We start from the raw sequence: 25,156 nt of genomic DNA, 5'->3' as shown, positions 1-25,156 counted from the left end.
AGATTAAGAACGGAATTGATCCAAATTTCTTTGAAGAAAACGTAATCTGCCCCATACCAGCTGAGCTGGAATAAGGACCGCACCTTCATAGATACTTAGGAGCTGGCTATAGGTTTCTATAAGGCTTGGATATATTCCAAACTGGAAATAGTTTCCAAACTGATACCGCTCCTGAGGATGAAGGATCAGGCTTTTGTTCCTTGTTGTGAGGAAAGGAACGAAATGATTATTTACCCTGGAAAGAAAGGGAAAGCAAAGTTGACTTAGAAGACATGTCAGCATTCCAAGTTTAATCCATAAAGCTTTTCTAGCTAAAATAGCTAGAGACATATACCTGACATCAACTCTAATGATATCAAAAGATGGTATCACCAATAAAATTATTAGCATGTTATAGAATAATAATAATGCTATAAAATTATGATCTGTTACTTGTTGCGCTAAAGCTTCTAACCAAAAAGTTGAAGCTGCAGCAACATCCGCTAAAAATATAGCAGGTCTAAGAAGATTACCTGAACATAAGTAAGCTTTTCTTAGAAAAGATTCAATTTTCCTATCTAAAGGATCCTTAAATGAAGTACTATCTGCCATAGGAATAGTAGTACATTAGCAGGAGTAGAGACAGCCCCATAACCTTAGGGATTTTTGTCCCAAAAAACTCTAATCTGTCAGATGGCACAGGATATAATTTGCTTAAACGTCTAGAAGGAGTAAATAAATTACCCAAATTATTCCATTCCCTGGAAATTACTTCAGAAATAGCATCAGGGAGATAAAACACTTCTGGAATAACTACAGGAGATTTAAAAACCTTATTTAAACGTTTACATTTAGTATCAAGAGGACCAGAATCCTCTATTTCTAATGCAAATAACACTTCTTTAAGTAAAGAACGAATAAATTCCATCTTGAACAAATACAAAGATTTATCAGCATCAACCTCTGAGACAGAAACCTCTGAACCAGAAGAACCATTATCAGTATCAGAATGATGATGTTCATTTAAAAATTCATCTGAAAAAAAGAGAAGTTTTAAAAGACTTTTATGTATACTAGAAGGAAAAATAACAGACATAGCCTTCTTAATGGATTTAAAAAATAAAATCTCTTATGTTATCAGGAACACTCTGAAAATTAGATGTTGACGGACAGCAACAGGTAATGTAACAGTACTAAAGGAAATTTTATCTGCATTAATAAGTTTGACATGACATGCAATACAAATAACAGCTGGAGAAACAGATACCAAAAGTTTATAGCAGACTTAGCTTGGTAGCTCCAGCACTGTGCAGTGATTTTCCTGTAGTATCTTCTGACTCAGTTGCAACGTGGAACATCTTGCAATATGTAAAAGAAAAAAACAACATATAAAGCAAAATTGATCAAATTCCTTAAATGACAGTTTCAGGAATGGGAAAAAAATGCCAGTGAACAAGCTTCTAGCAACCAGAAGCAATAAATAATGAGACTTAAATAATGTGGAGACAAAAATGACGCCCATATTTTTTAGCGCCAAAAAAGACGCCCACATTATTTGGCGCCTAAATGCTTTTGGCGCCAAAAATGACGCCACATCCGGAACGCCGACATCTTTGACGCAAAATAACGTCAAAAAATGACGCAACTTCCGGAAAAGAATTTTTGCGCCAAAAAAGTCCGCGCCAAGAATGACGCAATAAAATGAAGCATTTTCAGCCCCCGCGAGCCTAACAGCCCACAGGGAAAAAAGTCAAATTTTTGAGGTAAGAAAAAATATGATAATTCAATGCATAATCCCAAATATGAAACTGACTGTCTGGAAATAAGGAAAGTTGAACATTCTGAGTCAAGGCAAATAAATGTTTGAATACATATATTTAGAACTTTATAAATAAAGTGCCCAACCATAGCTTAGAGTGTCACAGAAAATAAGACTTACTTACCCCAGGACACTCATCTACATGTTGTAGAAAGCCAAACCAGTACTGAAACGAGAATCAGTAGAGGTAATGGTATATAAGAGTATATCGTCGATCTGAAAAGGGAGGTAAGAGATGAATCTCTACGACCGATAACAGAGAACCTTATGAAATAGACCCCGTAGAAGGAGATCACTGCAATCAATAGGCAATACTCTCTTCACATCCCTCTGACATTCACTGCACGCTGAGAGGAAAACCGGGCTCCAACTTGCTGCGGAGCGCATATCAACGTAGAATCTAGCACAAACTTACTTCACCACCTCCCTTGGAGGCAAAGTTTGTAAAAACTGATTTGTGGGTGTGGTGAGGGGTGTATTTATAGGCATTTTAAGGTTTGGGAAACTTTGCCCCTCCTGGTAGGAATGTATATCCCATACGTCACTAGCTCATGGACTCTTGTTAATTACATGAAAGAAATTATCAGCGCCCTCCTGCTCTACAGTGTTTAAAACTGAGCAATCACGCTTTCTCTGAAATGCTGGCATTTTGGATAAAATATTAGCTATGGAGTTATCCATTACTGCCGTCAATTGTTGCATAGTAACAAGCATTGGCGCGCTAGAAGTACTAGGGGTCGCCTGCGCGGGCATAACTGGTATAGACACAGAAGGAGAGGATGCAGAACTATCCCTACTTCCTTCATTTGAGGAATCATCCTGGGCAACCTTACTAAATGTGACAGTACTGTCCTTACTTTGTTTGGACGCCAAGGCACAATTATCACATACATTTGAAGGGGGAACCACCTTGGCCTCCATACATACAGAACATGATCTATCTGAAGGTACAGACATGTTAGACAGGCTTAAACTGGTTAATAAAGCACAAAAAACGTTTTTAAACAAAACCGTTACTGTCTCTTTAAATGTTAAACAGAGCACACTTTATTACTGAATATGTGAAAAACTATGAAGGAATTATCCAATCTTTACCAAATTTTCACCACAGTGTCTTAATGCATTCAAAGTATTGCACCCCAATTTTCAAGCTTTTAACCCTTAAAATGCGGAAAACGGAGCCGTTTGCAATTTTAACCCCAATACAGTCCCAGCCACAGCGTTATAATTATTTGGGAGGCGCAGTGAGGATTATACCCCACAAGTTCCCAATTGCTTAAAAGCCACCACTGTTCTACTGAAGAGACTGACATGGACTATGGCTAAACCCCAGGAAAAAGCAGAACAAACTTGCACTGCTGAAAAATAATAAAAACATAATTTATGCTTACCTGATAAATTCCTTTCTCCTGTAGTGTGGTCAGTCCACGGGTCATCATTACTTGTGGGATATTTGCTCCTCCCCAACAGGAAGTGCAAGAGGATCACCCAAGCAGAGCTGCTATATAGCTCCTCCCCTCTACGTCACACCCAGTCATTCGACCGAGAACCAACGAGAAAGGAGAAGCTAAAGGGTGCAGTGGTGACTAGAGTATAATTTAAAAATTTAGACCTGCCATAAAAAACAGGGCGGGCCGTGGACTGACCACACTACAGGAGAAAGGAATTTATCAGGTAAGCATAAATTATGTTTTCTCCTGTTAAGTGTGGTCAGTCCACGGGTCATCATTACTTGTGGGATACCAATACCAAAGCTAAAGTACACGGATGACGGGAGGGACAGGCAGGATCTTTATACGGAAGGAACCACTGCCTGAAGAACCTTTCTCCCAAAAACAGCCTCCGAAGAAGCAAAAGTGTCAAATTTGGAAAATTTGGAAAAAGTATGAAGCGAAGACCAAGTTGCAGCCTTGCAAATCTGTTCAACAGAGGCCTCATTCTTAAAGGCCCAAGTGGAAGCCACAGCTCTAGTGGAATGAGCTGTAATTCTTTCAGGAGGCTGCTGTCCAGCAGTCTCATAAGCTAAACGTATTATGCTACAAAGCCAAAAAGAGAGAGAGGTAGCAGAAGCTTTTTGACCTCTCCTCTGACCAGAATAAACGACAAACAGGGAAGACGTTTGTCGAAAATCTTTAGTTGCCTGTAAATAAAATTTCAGGGCACGAACTACATCCAGATTGTGTAGAAGTCGTTCCTTCTTTGAAGAAGGATTTGGACACAAGGATGGAACAACAATCTCTTGATTGATATTCCTGTTAGTGACTACCTTAGGTAAGAACCCAGGTTTAGTACGCAGAACTACCTTGTCTGAGTGAAAAATCAGATAAGGAGAATCACAATGTAAGGCTGATAACTCAGAGACTCTTCGAGCCGAGGAAATAGCCATTAAAAACAGAACTTTCCAAGATAACAATTTTATATCAATGGAATGAAGGGGTTCAAACGGAACACCCTGTAAAACGTTAAGAACTAGGTTTAAACTCCATGGCGGAGCAACAGTTTTAAACACAGGCTTAATCCTGGCCAAAGCCTGACAAAAAGCCTGAATGTCTGGAACTTCTGACAGACGTTTGTGTAACAGAATGGACAGAGCTGAGATCTGTCCCTTTAAGGAACTAGCGGATAAACCCTTTTCTAAACCTTCTTGTAGAAAAGACAATATCCTAGGAATCCTAACCTTACTCCAAGAGTAACCTTTGGATTCGCACCAATATAGGTATTTACGCCATATTTTATGGTAAATCTTTCTGGTAACAGGCTTCCTAGCCTGTATTAAGGTATCAATTACTGACTCAGAAAATCCACGTTTTGATAAAATCAAGCGTTCAATTTCCAGGCAGTCAGCTTCAGAGAAATTAGATTTTGATGTTTGAAGGGACCCTGAATCAGAAGGTCCTGTCTCAGAGGCAGAGACCAAGGTGGACAGGATGACATGTCCACTAGATCTGCATACCAGGTCCTGCGTGGCCACGCAGGCGCTATTAGAATCACCGATGCTCTCTCCTGTTTGATCCTGGCAATCAATCGAGGAAGCATCGGGAAGGGTGGAAACACATAAGCCCTCCCGAAGGTCCAAGGTGCTGTTAAAGCATCTACCAGAGCCGCTCCCGGATCCCTGGATCTGGACCCGTAACAAGGGTCGAGACGCCATGAGATCTATTTCTGGTTTGCCCCAACGTCGAAGTATTTGGGCAAAGACCTCCGGATGAAGTTCCCACTCCCCCGGATGAAAAGTCTGACGACTTAGGAAATCCGCCTCCCAGTTCTCCACTCCCGGGATGTGGATTGCTGATAGGTGGCAAGAGTGAGACTCTGCCCAGTGAATTATCTTTGATACTTCCATCATCGCTAGGGAGCTTCTTGTCCCTCCTTGATGGTTGATGTAAGCTACAGTCGTGATGTTGTCCGACTGAAACCTGATGAACCCCCGAGTTGTTAACTGGGGCCAAGCCAGAAGGGCATTGAGAACTGCTCTCAATTCCAGAATGTTTATTGGCAGGAGACTCTCCTCCTGAGTCCATGATCCCTGAGCCTTCAGAGAATTCCAAACAGCGCCCCAACCTAGCAGGCTGGCGTCTCTTGTTACAATTGTCCAATCTGGCCTGCTGAATGGCATCCCCCTGGACAGATGTGGCCGAGAAAGCCACCATAGAAGAGAATTTCTGGTCTCTTGATCCAGATTCAGAGTAGGGGACAAATCTGAGTAATCCCATTCCACTGACTTAGCATGCACAATTGCAGCGGTCTGAGATGTAGGCGTGCAAAGGGTACTATGTCCATTGCCGCTACCATTAAGCCGATCACCTCCATGCATTGAGCCACTGACGGGTGTTGAATGGAATGAAGGACACGGCAAGCATTTTGAAGCTTTGTTAACCTGTCTTCTGTCAGGTAGATCTTCATTTCTACCGAATCTATAAGAGTCCCCAAGAAGGGAACTCTTGTGAGTGGAAAGAGAGAACTCTTCTTTTCGTTTACCTTCCACCCATGCGATCTTAGAAATGCCAGTACTAACTCTGTATGAGACTTGGCAGTTTGAAAGCTTGAAGCTTGTATCAGAATGTCGTCTAGGTACGGAGCTACCGAAATTCCTCGCGGTCTTAGCACCGCCAGAAGAGCACCCAGAACCTTTGTGAAGATTCTTGGAGCCGTAGCCAACCCGAATGGAAGAGCTACAAACTGGTAATGCCTGTCTAGGAAGGCAAACCTTAGATACCGGTAATGATCTCTGTGAATCGGTATGTGAAGGTAAGCATCCTTTAAATCCACTGTGGTCATGTACTGACCCTTTTGGATCATGGGTAGAATTGTCCGAATAGTTTCCATTTTGAACGATGGAACTCTTAGGAATTTGTTTAGGATCTTTAAATCCAAGATTGGTCTGAAGGTTCCTTCTTTCTTGGGAACCACAAACAGATTTGAGTAAAACCCCTGTCCGTGTTCCGACCGCGGAACCGGATGGATAACTCCCATTAGTAACAGATCTTGTACACAGCGTAGAAACGCCTCTTTCTTTATTTGGTTTGTTGACAACCTTGACAGATGGAATCTACCTTTTGGGGGAGAGGATTTGAAGTCCAGAAGATATCCCTGAGATATGATCTCTAACGCCCAGAGATCCTGGACATCTCTTGCCCAAGCCTGGGTGAAGAGAGAATGTCTGCCCCCCACTAGATCCGTTCCCGGATCGGGGGCCCTCAATTCATGCTGTCTTAGGGGCAGCAGCAGGTTTTCTGGCCTGCTTGCCCTTGTTCCAGGACTGGTTAGGTCTCCAGCCTTGTCTGTAGCGAGCAACAGCTCCTTCCTGCTTTGGTGCAGAGGAAGTTGATGCTGCTCCTGCCTTGAAATTACGAAAGGAACGAAAATTAGACTGTCTAGCCCTAGGTTTGGCTCTGTCTTGAGGCAGGGCATGGCCTTTACCTCCTGTAATGTCAGCGATAATTTCTTTCAAACCGGGCCCGAATAAGGTCTGCCCTTTGAAAGGTATGTTAAGTAACTTAGATTTAGAAGTAACGTCAGCTGACCAGGATTTTAGCCACAGTGCTCTGCGTGCCTGAATGGCGAATCCGGAATTCTTAGCCGTAAGTTTAGTTAAATGTACTACGGCATCTGAAACAAATGAATTAGCTAGCTTAAGTGTTTTAAGCCTGTTTGAAATCTCCTCTATAGTTATTGAGTCAAGAGTCTCTTCCAGGGACTCGGACCAAAAAGCGGCCGCGACAGACGCAATACATGCAAGGGGTTGCAATATAAAACCTTGTTGAACAAACATTTTCTTAAGGTAACCCTCTAATTTTTTATCCATTGGATCTGAAAAGGCACAGCTATCCTCCACCGGGATAGTGGTACGCTTAGCCAGAGTAGAAACCGCTCCCTCCACCTTAGGGATCGTCTGCCATAAGTCCCGTGTGGTGGCGTCTATTGGAAACATTTTTCTAAATACAGGAGGGGGGGAAAAGGGTACACCGGGCCTATCCCACTCCTTAGTAATTATCTCTGTAAGCCTCTTAGGTATAGGTATAAGCAGGAATAGAGGCGCCAATGGTGCAGGTAAATGGTGGTACAAATAGCAATAATAGCCCAGTGTACACAGGGTACTCACATTTATGGAAGGCACTCACTTGTACCTATAGAGACGGGCTGGATTTTAGCAGCAATCCAGCTAGCTGATCCAGGGTGAGCTGGCTGGTTCGTCGGTGTTAGAGTGCAGATACTCTAAAGTAGCATAGCAAGGCAGTACCATATATAACACAGAGTGGATTAATATAAAAAAATGAATTTATTTAAAACATATAAAAAGGTTTACCACTCATAACAGTGTTAAAAAAGTACTAGGTACATCAGGAATACATGCGACGCGTTTCTCAGTTCAAAACTGTTTCCTCAGGCATGTTTCTACACAAATATTTACTCCTTATATAGGGCTATGCTACTAAACAACACCCACACCCCACCCCCAACAATTGGCGTGACACAGACCAATCAGTATCCCTCATTCAAAATGTTTCCACCCCTGTGGTAATCTGATCACATAAATATTTAAATGAGGATGTATTTACTTATAATATATATAGATGACCTAACTGCTTCTTAAATTTTATGTATATGTATGTAAAAATTTCACAGTTGCATAGTGTTTTTGTCTCAGACGCGTGAATCTATTGTAATGATGACTGTTGGGGATACTCTCCAAAGGTGTAATACTAAATTGGCATTTGCCTATCCTACTTTTAATGCAATAGTGCCTTGATACACTATGTTTAGATGAATGTTTGATTATATTCCGTTTGTGTTCCCCAAACCTGAGGCGTATCTTCCTAGAGGTGCGTCCAATGTACTGGACCCCACATGCACAAGTGAGTGCATAGATTACATAACCAGAGTTACATTACTAGTGTATCAAGGCACTATTGCATTAAAAGTAGGATATGCAAATGCCAATTTAGTATTACACCTTTGGAGAGTATCCCCAACAGTCATCATTACAATAGATTCACGCGTCTGAGACAAAGGGAAACATACTGGATTTTTAAATTCCAAACACTCTTCCCCACAGGGCTAAATGAAGTTATAGATTCTATGGCATTTGTTTAACATTGTGGTAGATGGTTAGTTCACATCTATCTCAATAAAGACCGAAATAGTGTAGTACCCATAGTTAGTTCTGCCACCCTGTTTTAGGGGGGATCGCCCTATATAGGGGCATATCATAGTAGACTTAGGAGCCCTATGACCCACAGACTGGACACCTGATACATTTGGTTTATTTCTTGTTCAGATCGGATAAATGTATCATATTAATATGCCTCATGACCCATAGACTGGATACTTGAGATATAGGGTCCATCTTGTGATCTGATAAATGTATCATATTTACATACTTTACACTTACCAGTGTTTATGTATGACAGACCAAACAATAGGTTCCTATTGGTACACTATATTCATACACTAATGATCACTTTTATTCACACACTTTTTCCTTTAAATATAACACAAGTACCCATATATGTATGATTTAATTACACTAACACAACCCACTTAGGGTTCCTACATCACATAGACTCTATTCTTATATTAGGCGTTTTTTATCAATTAAATGGTGGCTATACATATATGAGTATGAGGTTCACCTATCACTTATACTTCAATCTCACTTATATTTTAATTTCATCCACTCGGTATCTATCGATGTTATGGATGCACAAAAAATGAGCAAAATTATTGCGTCATGTATTCACACACATATCACTCTTTACATTCATTTTGAGCAAACACACTGCGCTATTTATTGACACCATCACCGTTTAAATAATATTGATCAATAGATTGTTCACTTTATTTTTATTTTTATTCATTCATAGATCTAATAATATCATTCTGTAGATACCGGTGTTACCCGGGGTCCTGACCAATAGGGCACTTTGTTTACATTACCCGCTGACCAATAGTGATCCCTGCTCAATACAACACCCGGCAGTAGAACCAATGGGATACTCTGGTTAAAATCACTACGCAGCAACCAATAGATTTCCTCGATGGGCGCCCATTGTAGTGTACTACTGATGACAGCACAGTGGGGGCACGCCCGATATCAGCCTATTCATTGGACGCTCCACTCACTAGTAACAAGTGACAAGCAGGTTTGATTGACGGCTACATAGACGAATCCTAAGCAAGCAGCACAGGTACGACTAATACACGATGATTGACAGCTAGGACGTCCAATTAGAACATAGAATTGATGAACACTCGTTACCACCAAATGTTGGCCGCAAAAACACTATGCAACTGTGAAATTTTTACATACATATACATAAAATTTAAGAAGCAGTTAGGTCATCTATATATATTATAAGTAAATACATCCTCATTTAAATATTTATGTGATCAGATTACCACAGGGGTGGAAACATTTTGAATGAGGGATACTGATTGGTCTGTGTCACGCCAATTGTTGGGGGTGGGGTGTGGGTGTTTAGTAGCATAGCCCTATATAAGGAGTAAATATTTGTGTAGAAACATGCCTGAGGAAACAGTTTTGAACTGAGAAACGCGTCGCATGTATTCCTGATGTACCTAGTACTTTTTTAACACTGTTATGAGTGGTAAACCTTTTTATATGTTTTAAATAAATTCATTTTTTTATATTAATCCACTCTCAGTGTTATATATGGTACTGCCTTGCTATGCTACTTTAGAGTATCTGCACTCTAACACCGACGAACCAGCCAGCTCACCCTGGATCAGCTAGCTGGATTGCTGCTAAAATCCAGCCCGTCTCTATAGGTACAAGTGAGTGCCTTCCATAAATGTGAGTACCCTGTGTACACTGGGCTATTATTGCTATTTGTACCACCATTTACCTGCACCATTGGCGCCTCTATTCCTGCTTATACTTTTTAGATTTCCTCCTACTGGATGCTGATAGAGAGCTGCTTCCTAGTTCAGCCAGCTGGATTGCTGTTAAAACCCAGCCTGTGTCTACCGGCACAATTGAGTGCCTTCTCATATTGTGAGTACCTAGTGTTCACATACGTTTGTTACACCAAAAAATCTGCATTGACCTGCACCATTGGCGCCTCTTTCTTGTTGCTTTTCTCTTAGGTATAGGAAATACGTCAGTACTCGCCGGTACCGCATAGTATCTATCCAGCCTACATAATTTCTCTGGGATTGCAACGGTGTTACAATCATTCAGAGCCGCTAATACCTCCCCTAGCAGTACGCGGAGGTTTTCAAGCTTAAACTTAAAATTAGAAATGTCTGAATCCACTCTATTGGGATCAGAACCGTCACCTGCAGATTGAAGCTCTCCGTCCTCATGTTCCGCATACTGTGACGCAGTATCTGACATGGCCCTAGTATTATCCGCGCACTCTGTTCTCACCCCAGAGTGGTCACGCTTCCCTCTAAGTTCTGGTAATTTAGACAAAACTTCAGTCATAACATTAGCCATGTCCTGCAATGTGATTTTTAATGGCCGCCCTGAAGTACCCGGCGTTACAATATCACGCACCTCCCGAGCGGGAGATGCAGGTACTGACACGTGAGGGGAGTTAGTCGGCATAACTTTCCTCTCGTTGTCTGGTGAATGATGTTCAATTTGTACAGATTGACTTTTATTTAAAGTAGCATCAATGCAATTAGTACATAAATTTCTATTGGGCTCCACTTTGGCTTTAGCACATATAGCACAGAGATATTCCTCTGAGTCAGACATGTTTAACACACTAGCAATTAAACCAGCAAACTTGGAAATACTTTTCAATTCAATTTACAAATAGTATGAAAAAAACGTACTGTGCCTTTAAGAAGCACAGAAAGTTATGACAGTTGAGTAACAATAAAACGGATAAACTATAAAATCAATTCTTTCCGGTAAAAATACAATTTTAGCAAAGGATTGCCCCCATTAGTAATGGATAACTAACCCTTAAATAGCAGAAAAAATGTACAGAATATAACGTTTTTTATCACAGTCAAAGCACAATCTCACAGGTCTGCTGTGAGTGATTACCTCCCTCAAAATAACTTTTGAAGACCCTTGAGCTCTGTAGAGACGAACCGGATCATGCAGGGAAGAAAAACAGACTTGTGACTGAATTTCTGATGCGTAGTAAAAGCGCCAAATTAAGCCCCTCACACACAACAGTGAGGGAGATCAGTAATCTGTCTTAAATTAAATAAAATGCCCGCCAAGTGGATAAAAATAGTGCCCAAAACAATTTTTCACCCAGTAGTCGTTCTCACTGCAAGATAGGCTAAAGTTTTATGCATACAGTATTATTCCAGTGAAGTGCCATTCCCCAGAATACTGAAGTGAAAATATACATACATGACAGCCTGATACCAGTTGCTACTACTGCATTTAAGGCTGAACTTACATTATATAGGTATTTGCAGTATTTTCAAGTCAATTCCATTCCACAGAAAATAATATGCTGCTACATACCTCTTTGCAGGTGAACCTGCCCGCTGTCCCCTAATCTGAAGTTTACCTCACTCCTCAGATGGCCGAGAACAGCAACATGATCTTAACTACTCCAGTTAAAATCATACAGAAACTCAGGTAGATTCTTCTTCAAATTCTCCCTGAGAAGGAACAACACACTCCGGTGCTGTTTTAAAATAACAAACTTTTGATTGAAGTTATAAAAACTAAGTATAATCACCACAGTCCTCTCACACATCCTATCTATTAGTTGGGTGCAAGAGAATGACTGGGTGTGACGTAGAGGGGAGGAGCTATATAGCAGCTCTGCTTGGGTGATCCTCTTGCACTTCCTGTTGGGGAGGAGCAAATATCCCACAAGTAATGATGACCCGTGGACTGACCACACTTAACAGGAGAAAACATAATTTATGTAAGAACTTACCTGATAAATTCATTTCTTTCATATTAGCAAGAGTCCATGAGCTAGTGACGTATGGGATATACATTCCTACCAGGAGGGGCAAAGTTTCCCAAACCTCAAAATGCCTATAAATACACCCCTCACCACACCCACAATTCAGTTTAACGAATAGCCAAGAAGTGGGGTGATAAGAAAAAAGTGCGAAAGCATATAAAATAAGGAATTGGAATAATTGTGCTTTATACAAAAAAATCAAAACCACCACAAAAAAAGGGCGGGCCTCATGGACTCTTGCTAATATGAAAGAAATGAATTTATCAGGTAAGTTCTTACATAAATTATGTTTTCTTTCATGTAATTAGCAATAGTCCATGAGCTAGTGACGTATGGGATAATGATTACCCAAGATGTGGATCTTTCCACACAAGAGTCACTAGAGAGGGAGGGATAAAATAAAGACAGCCAATTCCTGCTGAAAATAATCCACACCCAGAATAAAATTTTAATGAAAAAACATAAGCAGAAGATTCAAACTGAAACCACTGCCTGAAGTACGTTTCTACCAAAAACTGCTTCAGAAGAAGAAAACACATCAAAATGGTAGAATTTAGTAAAAGTATGCAAAGAGGACCAAGTTGCTGCTTTGCAAATCTGATCAACCGAAGCTTCATTCCTAAACGCCCAGGAAGTAGAAACTGACCTAGTAGAATGAGCTGTAATCCTTTGAGGCGGAGTGTTACCCGACTCAACATAGGCATGATGAAATAAAGATTTCAACCAAGATGCCAAAGAAATGGCAGAAGCTTTCTGGTCTTTTCTAGAACCGGAAAAGATGACAAATAGACTAGAAGTCTTTCGGAAAGACTTAGTAGCTTCAACATAATATTACAAAGCTCTAACAGCATCCAAAGAATGCAATGATTTCTCCTTAGAATTCATAGGATTAGGACATAATGAAGGAACCACAATTTCTCTACTAATGTTGTTAGAATTCACAACCTTAGGTAAAAAATTCAAAAGAAGTTCGCAGCACCGCCTTATCCTGATGCAAAATCAGAAAAGGAGACTCACAAAAAAGAGTAGATAATTCAGAGACTCTTCTGGCAGAAGAGATGGCCAAAAGAAACAAAACTTTCCAAGAAAGTAATATAACGACCAAAGAATGCATGGGTTCAAAAGGAGGAGCTTGAAGAGCCCCCAGAACCAAATTCAAACTCCAAGGAGGAGAAATTGACTTAATGACAGGTTTTATACGAACCAAAGGTTGTACAAAACAATGAATCTCAGGAAGATTAGCAATCCTTCTGTGAAAAAGAACAGAAAGAGCAGAGATTTGTCTTTCAAGGAACTTGCGGACAAACCTTTATCTAAACCATCCTGAAGAAATATAAGTCTTCCAGACTCTATAATATATCTTTCTAGATACAGATTTACGAGCCTGACACATAGTATCAATCACAGAGTCAGAGAAACCTCTTTGACCAAGAATCAAGCGTTCAAACTCCATACCTTAAAATTAAGGTTTTGAGATCCTGAGGGAAAATAGAACCTTGAGAAAGAAAGACTGGTCTTAACGGAATAGTCCACAGCTGGCAAGAGGCCATCCGGACAAGATCCGCATACCAAAACCTGTGAGGCCATGCTGGAGCTACCAGCAGGACCAACGAGCATTCCTTTAGAATATTGGAGAATACCCTTGGAAGAAGAACTAGAGGCGGAAAGATATAGGCAGGATGACACTTGTAAGGAAGAGATAATGCATCCACTGCCTCCGCCCGAGGATCCCGGGATCCGGACAGATACCAGGGAAGTTTCTGGTTTAGATGAGAAGCCATCAGAGCTATTTCTGGGAGTTCCCACATTTGAACAATCTGAGGAAATACCTCTGGGTGAAGACCATTCGCCCAGGTGCAACGTTTGGCGACTGAGATAATCCGCTTTCCAATTGTCCATACCTGGGATATGAACCGCAGAGATTAGACAGGAGCTGGATTCCGCCAAAACCAAAATTCGAGATACTTCTTTCATAGCCAGAGGACTGTGAGTCCCTCCTTGATGATTGATGTATGCCACAGTTGTGACATTGTCTATCTGAAAACAAATGAACAACTCTCTCTTCAGAAGAGGCCAAGACTGAAGAGCTCTGAAAATTGCACGGAGTTCCAAAATATTGATCGGAAATCTCACCTCCTGAGATTCCCAAACCCCTTGTGCCGTCAGATACCCCCACACAGCTCCCCAACCTGTAAGACTTGCATCTGTTGAGATTATAGTCCAGGTCGGAAGAACAAAGAAGCCCCCTGAACTAAACGATGGTGATCTGTCCACCATGTCAGAGAGTGTCGTATAATCGGTTTAAAGATATTGAGATATCTTTGAGTAATCCCTGCACCATTGGTTCAGCATACAGAGCTGAAGAGGTCGCATGTGAAAACGAGCAAAGGAGATCGCATCTGATGCGGCAGTCCTAAGACCTAAAATTTCCATGCATAAGGCTACCAAAGGGAATGATTGTGACTGAAGGATTTGACAAGCTGATATCAATGTTAAACTTCTCTTGTCTGACAAGGACAGAGTCATAGACACTGAATCTATCTAGAAACCTAAAAAGGTTACCCTTGTCTGAGGAATCAATGAACTGATTGGTAAATTGATCCTCCAACCATGAACTTGAAGAAACAACACAAGTCGATTCGTATGAGATTCTTCGAAAATGAGAAGACTGAGCAAGTACCAAGATATCGTCCAAATAAGGAAATACCAAAAACCTGTTCTCTGATTACAGAAAGAAGGGCACCGAGAACCTTTGAAAAAAATTCTTGGAACTGAGGCTAGGCCAAACGGTAGAGCCACAAAACTGGTAATGCTTGTCTAAAAAGAGAATCTCAGACACTAAAAGTGATCTGGATGAATCGGAATATGCAGATACACATCCTGTAAATCTATTGTAGACATATAATGCCCTTGCTAAACAAAAGGCAGGATAGTCCTACTGTAACCATCTTGAATGTTGGTATCCTTACATAACGATTCAACATTGATAGATCCGGAACTGGTCTGAAGGAATTGACCTTCTTTGGTACAATGAAGAGATAAAATAAAACCCCAGCCCCTGTTCCAGAACTGGAACTGGCATAATTACTCCAGCCAACTCTAGATCTGAAACACATTTCAGAAATGCTGACCCTTTGCTGTGTTAACTGGGACATGGGAAAGTAAAAAATCTCTTAGCAGGAGGCCTTAACTTGAAGCCAATTCTGTACCTTTCTGAAACAATGTTCTGAAACCAGAGATTGAGAACGGAATTGATCCAAATTTCTTTGAAGAAAACGTAATCTGCCCCATACCAGCTGAGCTGGAATAAGGGCCGCACCTTCATGGGTACTTAGGAGCTGGCTATAGGTTTCTATAAGGCTTGGATATATTCCAAACTGGAAATAGTTTCCAAACTGATACCGCTCCTGAGGATGAAGGATCAGGCTTTTGTTCCTTGTTGTGAGGAAAGGAACGAAAAAGATTATTAGACCTAAATTTACCTTAGATTTTTTATCCATTGGTAAAAAAGTTCCCTTCCTTCCAGAAACAGTTGAGATAATAATTTATTACCCTGGAAAGAAAGGGAAAGCAAAGTTGACTTAGAAGACATATCAGCATTCCAAGTTTAATCCATAAAGCTTTTCTAGCTAAAATAGCTAGAGACATATACCTGACATCAACTCTAATGATATCAAAAGATGGTATCCCCAATAAAATTATTAGCATGTTATAGAATAATAATAATGCTATAAAATTATGATCTGTTACTTGTTGCGCTAAAGCTTCTAACCAAAAAGTTGAAGCTGCAGCAACATCCGCTAAAAATATAGTAGGTCTAAGAAGATTACCTGAACATAAGTAAGCTTTTCTTAGAAAGGATTCAATTTTCCTATCTAAAGAATCCTTAAATGAAGTACTATCTGCCGTAGGAATAGTAGTACATTTAGCAGGAGTAGAGACAGCCCCATAACCTTAGGGATTTTGTCCCAAAAAAACAATCTGTCAGATGGCACAGGATATAATTGCTTAAACGTTTAGAAGGAGTAAAAGAATTACCCAAATTATTCCATTCCCTGGAAATTACTTCAGAAATAGCATCAGGGAGATTAAACACTTCTGGAATAACTACAGGAGATTTAAAAACCTTATTTAAACGTTTAGATTTAGTATCAAGAGGACCAGAATCCTCTATTTCTAATGCAATTAATACTTCTTTAAAGAACGAATAAATTCCATCTTGAACAAATACAAAGATTTATCAGCATCAACCTCTGAGACAGAAACCTCTGAACCAGAAGAACCATTATCAGTATCAGAATGATGATGTTCATTTAAAAATTCATCTGAAAAAGGAGAAGTTTTAAAAGACTTTTATGTAAACTAGAAGGAGAAATAACAGACATAGCCTTCTTAATGGATTTAAAAAATAAAATCTCTTATGTTTATCAGGAACACTCTGAAAATTAGATGTTGACGGAACAGCAACAGGTAATGTAACAGTACTAAAGGAAATTTTATCTGCATTAATAAGTTTGTCATGACATGCAATACAAACAACAGCTGGAGAAACAGATACCAAAAATTATAGCAGATACACTTAGCTTGGTAGCTCCAGCACCGGGCAGTGATTTTCCTGAAGTATCTTCTGACTCAGTTGCAACGTGGAACATCTTGCAATATGTAATAGAAAAAACAACATATAAAGCAAAATGAATCAAATTCCTTAAATGACAGTTTCAGGAATGGGAAAAAATGCCAAAGAACAAGCTTCTAGCAACCAGAAGCAATGAAAAATGAGACTTAAATAATGTGGAGACAAAAGCGACGCCCATATTTTTTTAGCGCCAAATAAGACGCCCACATTATTTGGCGCCTAAATGCTTTTGGCGCCAAAAATGACGCCACATCCGGAACGCCGACATTTTTGGCGCAAAATAACGTCAAAAAATGACGCAACTTCCGGCGACACGTATGACGCCGGAAACGGAAAAGATTTTTTTGCGCCAAAAAAGTCTGCGCCAAGAATGACGCAATAAAATGAAGCATTTTCAGCCCCCGCGAGCCTAACAGCCCACAGGGAAAAAAGAGTCAAATTTTTGAAGGTAAGAAAAAATGATTAATTCAAATGCATTATCCCAAATATGAAACTGACTGTCTGAAAAATAAGGAATGTTGAACATTCTGAGTCAAGGCAAATAAATGTTTGAATACATATATTTAGAACTTTATAAACAAAGTGCCCAACCATAGCTTAGAGTGTCACAGAAAATAAGATTTACTTACCCCAGGACACTCATCTACATGTTTGTAGAAAGCCAAACCAGTACTGAAACGAGAATCAGCAGAGGTAATGGTATATAAATAAGAGTATATCGTCGATCTGAAAAGGGAGGTAAGAGATGAATCTCTACGACCGATAACAGAGAACCTATGAAATAGACCCCGTAGAAGGAGATCACTGCATTCAAATAGGCAATACTCTCCTCACATCCCTCTGACATTCACTGCACGCTGAGAGGAAAACCGGGCTCCAACTTGCTGCGGAGCGCATATCAACGTAGAATCTAGCACAAACTTACTTCACCACCTCCATAGGAGGCAAAGTTTGTAAAACTGAATTGTGGGTGTGGTGAGGGGTGTATTTATAGGCATTTTGAGGTTTGGGAAACTTTGCCCCTCCTGGTAGGAATGTATATCCCATACGTCACTAGCTCATGGACTCTTGCTAATTACATGAAAGAAATCTTGATTGAAGAATCTTCTTCCAAACACCTAAACTTTACCATCTCCTTGCTCTTAACGTAGGCAAAGAGAATGACTGGGGTTGGAAGGAAGGGAGGGGATATTTAACAGCTTTGCAGTGGTGCTCTTTGCCTCCTCTTGCTGGCCAGGAGTGATATTCCCAATAGTAATTAATTAGATGATCTGTGGACTCACCGTGTCATTAGAAAGAATGAAGATTTATCAGGTTCAGTATCAGATGAGGGATCCTCAATATCAGAGGAGTCATCATCATTAGAGGATATGTCATTATTAGTCTGATCAGTACATATGTTACTAGAGGAAGGTAAAACATGGGCCGATTCTCTTACGCTTATTTGATGGCGGAATTTGAGTCAGGGTCTTCCTAATTGAAGCAGCAATAAATGTCTTCATTGCTGAGGGTAAGCCATCTACATCCGTCTGTGAAATTGAAACAGGAGTATTTGAAAGCATAGAGACATCATTAGGACGTGATAAAAACACTATACATGAGACACAAAATTGCTGAAGATGGCACTTCAGAAGTTTTACAAAACACACACTTAGCTTTGGTAGAAAGGTGCTCAACAGACTCGGGTCCTATGCTAATTTCAGCGACAGAAGGAGAAAAAAAAATTATTTTGCTTAAATGGACAGTCACTGCAGCACTAATCACTCTCCAGGGGAGGGCAGAACAGGAAGCATCACATCGGTGTCATTGCAGCACTTTTCACTCTCCAGGGGGGCGGACCAGGAAGCATCACATCAGTGTCACTGCAGCACTAATCACTCTTCCAGGGGAGGGCAGAACAGGAAGCATCACATCAGTGTCACTGCAGCACTAATCACTCTTCCAGGGGAGGGCAGAACAGGAAGCATCACATCAGTGTCACTGCAGCACTAATCACTCTCCAGGGGAGGGCAGAACCGGAAGCATCACATCAGTGTCACTGCAGAACTGATCACTCTCCAAGGGAGGGCAGAACAGGAAGCATCACATCAGTGTCACTGCAGCACTGATCACTCCTCCAGGGTAGGGCAGAACAGGAAGCATCACATCAGTGTCACTGCAGCACTAATCACTCTTCCAGGGGAGGGCAGAACAGGAAGCATCACATCAGTGTTACTGCAGCAATGGTCACTCCTCCAGGGTAGGGCAGAACAGGAAGTATCACATCAGTGTCACTGCAGCACTAATCACTCTCCAGGGGAGGGCAGAACAGGAAGCATCACATCAGTGTCACTGCAGAACTGATCACTCTCCAGGGTAGGGCAGAACAGGAAGCATCACATCAGTGTCACTGCAGCACTAATCACTCTTCCAGGGGAGGGCAGAACAGGAAGCATCACATCAGTGTCACTGCAGCAATGATTACTCTCCAGGGGAAGGCAGAACAGAAAGCATCACATCACTGTCACTGCAGCACTGATTACTCTCCAGGGGAAGGCAGAACAGGAAGCATTACATTAGTGTCACTACAGCAATGATCACTCCTCCAGGGTAGGGCAGAACAGGAGGCATCACATCAGTGTCACTGCAGCATTAATCACTCTTCCAGGGGAGGGAAGAACAGGAAGTATCACATCAGTGTCACTGCAGCAATAATCACTCCTCCAGGGGAGGGCAGAACAGGAGGCATCACATCAGTGTCACTGCAGCACTAATCACTCTTCCAGGGGAGGGAAGAACAGGAAGCATCACATCAGTGTCACTGCAGCACTAATCACTCTTCCAGGGGAGGGAAGAACAGGAAGTATCACATCACTGTCACTGCAGCAATAATCACTCCTCCAGGGGAGGGCAGAACAGGAAGCATCACATCAGTGTCACTGCAGCACTAATCATCCTATATTTAGCATTGAGTAGACTAAAAACTTGTTCTTTGCCAACTAGTGACTTTGTTCCCATGACTAGTAATGATGAGTTGTGTTTTCTCAAACCCTGCCACCCACAGGTCTTACCAAATGTCTGGTTCCCACATTCAGGTGGTGCTGGGGAGAAAAAATGAAGGGAACATCTCTCAAGAATCTTCCTCACAAGACTAAAGCCGTTACTGTGAACTCCAGATGACGCAATGCCAATAACTAGGTCTCCATCCTCGATCTGCTCAATACGAGGAAGTATGCAGTCTCTTTCTACAGCACCCACTGCAAAGCCCGCCAGGTCATACTCTCCATTAGCATACATGCCTGGCATCTCTGCAGTCTCCCCTCCTGTAAGGGCAAAATAAAATATATAGTTTGCGGATTAAGATTTTTTTTTTTTTTTTTTTTTTTACAAAGTTACTTGGAATAATAGAAAACACAGCTGTCTGAGTGCTGGTGATCATAGAGGGCTGAGTTTCCTAATTCTATATTATAAAATATATTGATAGTTTTTGTGATGAAAAGGGATTGCCTTGTGTATGCGTTATTTGTTAACTCATGGTTGCATTTATTAGTTCATGTTTCACATTTAATAGCAGGAAAAATAAATAATCTAAGGTTGTATGTAGAGCACGGCCTTTTGAAAGAGCCTATAAATAAAACGAAATATTTAAAATGTGCGTGTTTTGAGAGAACATACCTAGTAGTGCACACCCAGCCATTTTACAAGCTTTGGCTATTCCAGACACTACTGATGCAGCAACTTCAACATCCAATGAACCACAGGCAAAATAATCCAGAAAAAAGAGGGGTTCTGCTCCCTGTGCAAGGATATCATTGACGCACATTGCTACCAGGTCCTGACCAATGGTATCATGCTTGTTACACGCTTGTGCAATCTATAAAAACAAAAGTCCTGGTTAGCAAATCCAAATTCTCAACAGTACCAGCTTCTTGTATGTATTAAAAAAGGGGATTTCTATATTATTGCACCCCTTTCTTTATGTCCTAAGTACCAATACAGGAAGCAAGCAGACAATGGGTTTCATTAGTAAGTCCACTACAAGATAATGGGAAACTCCAAACTGTTGAACAGGAAAGCCCAATTTTTTTGATCACTTCGCTCTCCCTCTAGTTGTACAGCTCAGTCATGCAGAATAGAAGAGCCAGAAGAGTAAAAACATAAATTATGCTTACCAGATAATTTAATTTCCTTCTGTATAAGGAGAGTCCACAGCTTCATTCCTTACTGTTGGGAAATACTGAACCTGACCACCAGGAGGAGGCAAAAACACCCCAGCCAAAGGCTTAAATACCTCTCCCAGGTATCCTCTTTTGCTGAGGGAACAAGGAACAGTAGGATAAATAGGGTATAAATAGTGCCAGAAGAAACACATAATTTAGAGGGCCGCCCATCGGGGAACACGGGCGGGGGCCGTGGACTCTCCATTAAATTATGTGGTAAGCATAATTTATGTTTTCCTTCTTAATATAAGGAGAGTCCACAGCTTCATTCCTTACTGTTGGGAAACTTATACCCAAGCTCTAGAGGACACTGAATGAAAATGGGAGGGACAAAAAGAGAGGCGGACCCTCATATGAGGGCACTACAGCCTGCTTCAGCAAAAGTAAAAATATCAAACTCGTAAAATTTAGAAAAAGTATGTAAGGAGGACCAGGTAGCCGGCTTACAATTCTGATCCATAGAGGCCTCGTTCTTAAAGGCCCAAGAGGAAGCCACTGCTCTAGTAGAATGAGCTGAAAATCTCTGAGGAGGCTTATGTCCTGCTGTCTCATAAGCTAAGTGGATAACACTCCTCAACCAAAAAGATAAAGGAAGTCGCAGAGACCCTCTGCCCCTTACGCTTCCCAGAATAGGCAACAAATAAGGAAGGAGTTTGTCTAAAATCCTTAGTAGCCTGAAGATATAACTTCAAAGCGCGAACCACATCCAAATTATGAAGCAACCACTCCTTCGCAGAAGGAGGATTGGGACACAAGGAAGGAACCACAATCTCTTGTCTGACACGACCTTAGGAAGAAAACCGAACTAAGTACGTAGGACAGCCTTATCAGAAGGGAACACCAGAAAAGGAGGCTCACATTGCAAGGCGGCAAGCTCAGATACTCTGCGCGCAGAAGCATGCATGCATAGGCTCAAACAGAGCCTGCTGCAAAACTTTTAAGAACAAGATTCAGACTCCAAGGAGGAGCCTTAGATCTGAAAACAGGTCTGATCCTAATCAGAGCCTTAACAAAAGACTGGACATCAGGAAGCTCTGAGAGCCTCTTGTGCAGTAAAACAGACAGGGCCAAAATCTGTCCTCTTAGGGAACTGGCAGAAAGACCCTTCTCCAGTCCATCCTGGAGAAACGATAAGATCCTGGCAACCTTAACCTGATGCCAGGGGAATACACGCTCTTCACACCAGAATAAATAGGTTCTCTACACCTTATGATAGATGCGACGAGTAATCCGCTTACAAGCTTGAATGAGAGTATCAATAACTCTCTCAGAAAAACCTCTCTTGGCTAGAACTAAGCGTTCAATCTCCACGCAGTCAGCCTCAGAGAATCTAGATTTTGATGAACAAAAGGACCTTGTTCTAGATCTCTGCGACAAGGTAACTTCCATGGAGGATAACTCCACCAGATCCGCGAACCACGTCCTTCGCGGCCACGATGGAGCAATCAGCATCACTGATGCTTGCAAGGAAGGAGTAGTAACGGCGGGAAAAGATAAATTAGATTGAACCTCCAAGGCACTGCTAATGCATCTATTAGCTCCGCCTGAGGATTCCCGGACCTCGACCAATAACTGGGTAGCTTGGTATTGAGATGAGATCTATCTCCAGCGTCCCCCACCTGTAGCATATCTCCGCAAACACTTTGTGATGGAGACAATCTTCCCCCGGATGAAAGGATTGTCTGCTGAGAAAATCCGCTTCCCAGTTGCCCACACCCGGAATGTGGATCGCTGACAGCAAACAGCTGTGGGCTTCCGCCCACTCCAGAATATAAGATACCTCCCTCATTGCTTGGGAGCTTCTGATGGTACAAAGGCTCCCTCCAGATGGAGGATCAGGCGTGCTACGGGAAGCTGCATGTGATGAGGGAGATGATTGATGGGTATGCACCTCACGGGACGGCAAGTCCTCAGAGGTGGACGGCTCAGTGGTACTAAAGGGGTTAACCTTCTTAGACATAATAACTTTGTTGATGCATGTGGAACATAGTTGAGAGGGCGGGCATACCAAGGCCTCCTCACAATATAAACAGGTATTACGATTTGGAATAGAGGGAGTACCCTCAAGAAAATCAGAATCCTCCATTAGCTTAACGCTAATGACAGTAGGACACAGAATAAAACAAATACGGCACCTTTATACTCCCAATGGCTGAGGCACTCACCACCTCCAAGACCCAGACAAAACAGAGAGAAATGTCTTCTCCGACAGCTAGCTCGGTCAGAAAGAGGAAATGAAAGTGCGACCACTCCCGGTCACGTGGTGTGCAAGACAGGACCACCCCTGTTATGAGAAAAAGTGTGCAAAGCTACAAGCTGTGCAGCACTCAAAGTGAAAGTAAAAACCTGTGTGTTCCATGCACATAACAGTCTATGAGCCCAATGAAATCTCACACATAAAGCAGCATAAAATCAAAGCATCACATTTGATTAATCCCGACTGTACAATAACCTCCCTCAGGAGATATTAACCCATGATTCTATTAAGATAAAAGGAGTCACACTGTGACCCTGTGTTCTAGCATTTTCAATATGTGTAAAAATTATAACGATCTTACCAGAATCAATGCTGTGGAACAGAAACACAGCCTCTCAAGTGTGACAGTCTTGTAGCATCGCTCCTAACATGGACTTGAGTAAAGAAACGAGCAGGCAGTGAAACTAAAAAGAAGAAGAGAAGAGGCGCCAAATGGTGTGTATCGTTTACAATGCAGAAGGCCAAGCCCCCAAATAGATCTTACTTACAAGATTTCCAGCACTTGAGAAGTGCCACATATGCCTTCTGAACTATTTGCAGCCGTCCAGCTAGCTGTAATTAGGCCAATGTTGCTTCAGTGTTAGGCTGTGCAAGACAAAATCACAAAAGTGCAACAATAGTGTGTATCAGTGAGAACACTAACAAATGCGCAAATATTGAAATGTACTCACGAGATGTAGGGCACTTGAGAAGTGCCACAAAGACCTCCTGGGCACTTATCAGCTGTCCAGAACACTGTATTCACAGGTAATCCTCTGGGCTAGAGCGTTAGATTCACAATGGCTCCAAATCACTGTATTCACAGGTAATCCTCTGGGCTAGAGCGTTAGATTCACAATGGCTCCAAAAAGCAACTTGGGATTCAAACTTGTAAGTAAGATCTATTTGGGGGCTTGGCCTTCTGCATTGTAAACGATACACACCATTTGGCGCCTCTTCTCTTCTTTTTAACAGAACCTGCGACTGCCAACATCGATCTGGAATGAGTTTGCTGCCTGGAGATCTGTGAAATATCTCCTAGAGTGTGGACTATCTTTTGTTATAACAATATATGAGATGGTCATATTATGAATATACTATTTATTAACATCTAAGGATATATATCCACATCATATATAGATTGTCACGATATTTATATACAATTTATTGTCTTGATACATACCAAAGCAATTTTTGAAGCATTACACAGTCACCGCAAAGTTGCAGTGCACATTACTCTAACACTAGCATCATTACTGTAGCTTATTTAGAGGGCGCATCTGATTTTTTCCTTAAATTTTCTCACAGGCAGTGAAACTAGTCAACACTGATTGCTTAAGGAGCTGTTCGCAGAAAGACTCTCCCTGCATCTCCAGACACTAACTTTTCTCAATGCTCTCACTGAGAGGCTGACAAGAATACTTAAAACTCCAGTCCCATATTGAAGGGCAGATACCCCTCCTAAGGAACTACTCCGAAATCTTCTGACACTTCTCTGCCATCCTCCTGTGATAAAGGCAAAGAAAGACTGGGGGATGGGGGAAGTGGGAGAGGTATTTAAGCCTTTGGTTGGGGTGTCTTTGCCTCCTCCTGGTAGCCAGGTTCAGTATTTCCCAACAGTAAGGAATGAAGTCGTGGATTCCCCTTATATTAAGAAGGAAACAAAAAAATAAAAACAATCCAAGATGGCTGTCAAAAGCAGTCACTAAGAAAGGAGTTTAACAACAAATACAAAAATCTAATTTTCTGTCATGCTACATGTGACAGCACATAAAAACAGAATTTATGTTTACCTGATAAATTTCTTTCTCCAACGGTGTGTCCGGTCCACGGCGTCATCCTTACTTGTGGGATATTCTCTTCCCCAACAGGAAA

At 41.4% G+C, this 25,156-nt stretch overlaps 1 protein-coding gene across 1 annotated transcript in view; it reads right to left on the bottom strand.

The window, feature by feature from the left end:
- The window catches only part of GART (phosphoribosylglycinamide formyltransferase, phosphoribosylglycinamide synthetase, phosphoribosylaminoimidazole synthetase), a 360,923-nt gene that overhangs the window by 121,241 nt on the left and 214,526 nt on the right, over window positions 1-25,156 (bottom strand). The window contains exons 14-15 of the mRNA XM_053705959.1: window positions 20,501-20,699; window positions 19,897-20,148 (exon numbers count right to left, since the gene is read on the bottom strand). Coding sequence (XP_053561934.1) covers window positions 19,897-20,148; window positions 20,501-20,699 — 451 coding nt within the window. The remainder of the gene's footprint in view (window positions 1-19,896; window positions 20,149-20,500; window positions 20,700-25,156) is intronic.

This window comes from Bombina bombina, chromosome 3, assembly GCF_027579735.1.
Source record: "Bombina bombina isolate aBomBom1 chromosome 3, aBomBom1.pri, whole genome shotgun sequence".
In the NCBI taxonomy this organism is placed as follows: domain Eukaryota; kingdom Metazoa; phylum Chordata; class Amphibia; order Anura; family Bombinatoridae; genus Bombina; species Bombina bombina.
Note: the sequence above shows the minus strand (reverse complement) of the source record. Positions and strands in the feature narration are given on the sequence as shown.